This window comes from Suillus clintonianus (genome assembly GCF_016758775.1).
Source record: "Suillus clintonianus strain FC179 chromosome Unknown DEU56scaffold_9, whole genome shotgun sequence".
NCBI lineage: Eukaryota > Fungi > Basidiomycota > Agaricomycetes > Boletales > Suillaceae > Suillus > Suillus clintonianus.
In genome coordinates, this window is record NW_024539233.1 from 174,469 (window position 1) to 178,962 (window position 4,494).

The 4,494-nt window shown below is 47.8% G+C and overlaps 2 protein-coding genes across 2 annotated transcripts; one reads left to right on the forward strand and one right to left on the reverse strand.

Moving 5' to 3' along the window:
* Positions 1 to 2,224: 2,224 nt before the first annotated feature.
* Positions 2,225 to 3,505, forward strand: DEU56DRAFT_908435 (uncharacterized protein; the record flags this gene model as incomplete). The annotated part of the gene is made up of 11 exons (XM_041357007.1): positions 2,225 to 2,263; positions 2,332 to 2,343; positions 2,412 to 2,544; positions 2,613 to 2,646; positions 2,701 to 2,722; positions 2,774 to 2,794; positions 2,864 to 2,963; positions 3,022 to 3,124; positions 3,172 to 3,184; positions 3,230 to 3,357; positions 3,403 to 3,505. The coding sequence occupies 11 exons, from the start codon at positions 2,225 to 2,227 to the stop codon at positions 3,503 to 3,505; spliced, it is 708 nt and encodes a 235-aa protein (XP_041212876.1).
* A 135-nt stretch (positions 3,506 to 3,640) lies between these two features.
* DEU56DRAFT_908436 (uncharacterized protein) lies at positions 3,641 to 4,141 on the reverse strand (the record flags this gene model as incomplete). The annotated part of the gene is made up of 1 exon (XM_041357008.1): positions 3,641 to 4,141. One exon carries the CDS (start codon positions 4,139 to 4,141, stop codon positions 3,641 to 3,643), a length of 501 nt encoding a protein of 166 aa, XP_041212877.1.
* Between the last annotated feature and the right edge of the window lie 353 nt (positions 4,142 to 4,494).

The following is a 4,494-nucleotide window of genomic DNA, read 5'->3' on the forward strand; positions in this document are numbered from 1 at the left end:
CAGGATGTCTATCATGGTTTTAACATGCTGGACATGGCTCTGGGCAGTGTCCGAGTAGATGACTATGTCATCTAAGTAGACATCCATGAACACTCCCAGGTGTGGTCCGAATATATGATTCATTAACAACTGGTAAGTAGCGCCTGCATTACAATCCCCGATCTGCATGACGTGGCTAATCATCTTCCCGTCAGGTGTAGCAAATAATGTTTTAGGTACGTCCTCGGGCACTACTCTAATCTGCTTGTACGCATCCTTACCGTCGAGTAGTGACCTAAAGGGGTGAGAAGCGACATTGTGCAAGATTGTGTCAATATCTGGGAGTGGTGAGGCTAGCTTGCATGTGTTTTTGTTACACTGACGGGTATCTAGTACAGTGCGAAGGCGAAGGGTACCGTCCTTGGTAGCCTTCTTCATCATGATCATTGGGACTGTGTTCGAACCGCTGTAAAATTCCCAGCGGTTGGTTCGTATGTAGTCCTCCCGTTTCACTCGCCACAATGGACGAAGCGCTTCTGGGCACTTGGACTGTCGCCAAGAGTATACCTGCGAGTCCTCCAGTAATGGGATAATGTGGTTGATGGCACGCAAGGGAGGTAAGGGAGTTTCTACTGCCTCTTTACATATGTCTTGAGCATAGCGCTTGAGTTCTGCCCTATAGGCCTCAATCTGATCAGACCCAAGGCTCGAGCCTTTGAGCTCTAGAACCTGGGTCTGAGATCCTCTGATCGGTAAGGGTTCTATGCTTCTTATTTTGATTTCTGATGGATTAAAGCCCAGAAGAACTTGATGCTGGTAGAGAAACGGCATATCGAGGATTACATTGTAAGCTTTGAGGTTCACGATATCAAAGGTACGGGTGCCTTTGATGTCTTGGTACACAAGCTCAACATCAGTTGTAGCTTTGACCACGCTACGAGATCCGGAGACGGCTAATTGCAGAGGTATCGGTTTTTCCAATAGTTCGTACTTTAATTTCAGCTGATCAACTACTGTCATAGAGATGAAGTCCGTTAGCGAGCCTGAGTCCAATAACGCGCGACAGGGTCTGTTATTGATCATGACGACTACCACAATGGATCGCGGGAGGATTCGTGATGTCGATTTGGGCCTCGCGGACTGATGATGAATCGACCTTAGGTCTGGAAGCTCGTGTTGTTTACGCGAGGAGCTCGCGCAATAGAGGGAATCGAGGACGCCAGCGTCTTCGACGTGGGGGGTGGTGATTGTGGTCACGACACCTTCGTCGGCGAAGTTCGCGTCTTCTTCTACTTTGTTTTCACGCTCTTGCAGCATGGTCTTGTCATGAGTTTGTATCCGAGGTACTGTTTCCCAATCACTCTCATCATATAAGTTACTGATCGAAGTCCAGGACATATCATCACCTGGATCGTCTATTGCAGAGCTACTCGAGTGATTGATGGACGGGCCATGCCAGGATGGTCTAAACGAGGACTTGGTACGTATTAGGTCCTTATAGTTCCACAACTTGAGTTCTATCAACCAGGAGACTACATCGAACTCGGGGTTCACCATCTGCTCAAAGTATATGATGTAATCATCATAGTTATGTTTGTCTGACAGGAGGTAAGTGCACGGTCCTCCATGGTTTGATAAGCTGAATCGATCAAACCCAAAAGGATCGTACAATGGGTCAACAAGTTCATCAGTTGGTAGAGGTACTGCTTGGCGTAGAGTTCGTAGTGTCTGGTCAGTGATGACAAGGTGCGTAGCTGCCTCATACTCAGGGCACTGGCTTACTGTTACCGCCATCCCATACAGGCCGTGGGTGACGCCTTCCTCTATAGCGGCATGACATATATCATTGCTGGTAACTCCTACTGAGTGCACACTCAGGGAGGACACCTTAGTGCCTGGCTTAAAGGGAAGTCTTGTCCTCTTGGGGCAGTCTTTAACAAGGTGACCAGTTTGCTCACATTCGAAACACTGATTGTTTTCTCATAGTCGTCTCAGGTGCTCAGCACTCTTCTTTGGGCCATCTCTTGCCTTATGATCATTGGCGCGGGCTTCCATTCGGTGAGTTCTAGTTCTATCTTCTCCTCGCCTGTTTGATTGAGGGTGAGATACTGAATTCGCCACGATAGAGTCAGTGTGTGGACGACCCTCTCATTTTCTAAATGGGTGATCATTCTGTCTACGAGTCTCAGATCGCATACGATTGCTGGAATACCCGGCTGCCAAGGAGGGATTGATGGCAAGTAGTATGTTTGGGTCCTTGGAGTTTTCGAGGAAGGCTCGTTCAGTGCGTAAGGCTTTTCTTTCGACAGTTTGGATACTGACTGTATTTGGCTCATATCCTTTATCAACTAGGGAGGCCTTGATGTAGGGCTGGCAATTCATCCAGAATTGTCAGACCATCTCACGATCGTCAACATCACCTGCCGTATCAGCGAGGTTCCGTAGACGACGAAGATAATCGTGTACGGATTGCCTGGCCTCCTGCCGGCACTCTAAGAATTTCTGCCTTTGCATCATATGAAATCAGGGGGGAAGATGTAGTCAAATTGTTGCTCACAGAACTCGGTAAGAGCGTAGTTCTTTTTCAGATCTAGGATGTCTCGCTCATAGAATCTATATGCTTGCCCACTCAGATACTTCCCTAACATTCGTAGGCTTTGGGCAGTGGTGAGTCGTGCTCGGTCTTCCAGTCTCTGACCTCTCTGACCCACTTTTTAAAAGTGGATGCATTAGCTTCACCAGAGTAAGTGAAGGGTGGTTCATTTTTAATGAAACTTTGCTGATATTTTAACAGGTTCAATTTGGCCCTATACTCGTGACGGGCAGCACACTTAATCCGCTTCGTTTCAGCTGAATCACTATCGTGATCTGACTCTGGCTCAAGGGCCATGAAATCCACCCCAAAGTCATTGGATGGTCGAGCACTCCCAACGCTGTTGATGGGGTGACTAATTTTGGTGCGGGAGTAAAGTCCCCGCTTTCCGGTAGGCTCAGTGTTTTCGTCAGTTTCATTTTCTGTTGATGAACTCTCGCTTTCATCAGATGATTTTGATGACGGTTCACTTGGGTCAGGGTCTCCTGGGTCCCTACCCATCATAGCTTTCTTCACTGAACTGTTCGGGGGTAGTACTGAGGATGCCCGTTGGTACCTCATCTGATCCACCCTGGGAGGTTCAGTTTTACTCCTCTCAGTCCCGGGCGTCACGTGAGTATGTGGAGTGTTGCTGGGTTTATTGACAGGTATGTGTAGCGTCTCTTTTACTGGGGCTTGAGTATTAACTATCGGGGCTCTATAGGCCTCGCTTACTCGTTTTCGGGCCTCCTCTTCCCGGACTTGACTCTGTATTATGAGGGTTTCGAGTTCCCTTACCCGCTCCTGTAGGTCATTCATAATGATGGAATTCTCATTTAGCTCTTCCTTAGCCCTGGCTCTGTATTGTCTCAGGTACAAATTTTGCAATTGGATCGACAACCGCTTGTTGTCGTCATCCCAAATATTGGCGAGGGATTCATCCGGGTCGTCTGAGTTAGGTTTACTCACCCCCGCTAGCTCCTCGTCCATACCAGACCATTTGTCCAACCAGTCACTAGGTATGTGGTTGTTGTTGTTTCCTAGTTTTTCACAAGGGTCAACATCTTTCCCTTTTAGCTTGGTAGGGATTCATTGTGCTGAATCTCCATACGAGGAGATGTTGGAAGGTTCGAGGACGGGGAATTCAGGTACTTCGCCTATATCTTCCTCGTCGTCAACCAGATCAGACCAGATGATCGGGCTTCGCATGTCACTGGTATGATTATTATTCTGACTCAATCTATTTATCGAGCTAAATAATATTGGTGAAGGTTGCCCAGCAACGCTTCCCAGTAGGGGAGATATACTCATGAATGTAGATCCCTCTCCCTCGTCACCCACATTTTCTAATGGGGTGCTCATTTCAACGGGGGCACCTAGTGCTCTATCCACGTTTTCATTGGTGAGCTGGTCGCTAGTAGGGGGTTCAGCCCACTGACTGTCTGACCACTCGACTCCAGTGACGGATGCATCATCACGAGTCCAGGAGCTTTCGACACCAAGTTTGAGAGCGCCGCCATCATCATCTCGCTCATTCCGTTGGGAAGAGGGACAACGGTAAGTCTTTTTTGGTGCACTTTTGGGGGGCATGATTGTTTTTAATGGTAATGAGAAAGGTTTTAAGGAGGGACATAGGTTCAGAGGGTGATCAGTCCTCTTCAACGGCGGCCGTAGTGGAGAATGAGTCTTTAGGAGTCGAGTTCAAAAATATGTGGCGTTTCAGAGAACGTTCACACGAGATGGAGTTGACTTCGGGGAGACTTAGGGAATCGGTCAAAGAGAACTGGCCGAACTAAGACTTTTATTCGGGGATGGGAAGGAAGGATCAACTGCCCTACAGTAACTAGAAGAGCTCATTTATATACTGTAGGGACTATATGAGTAGAACAAGGAGGAAGGATAAAGAATGAAATGGCTAGATGATGCCTTGTCACGCTAGTGGT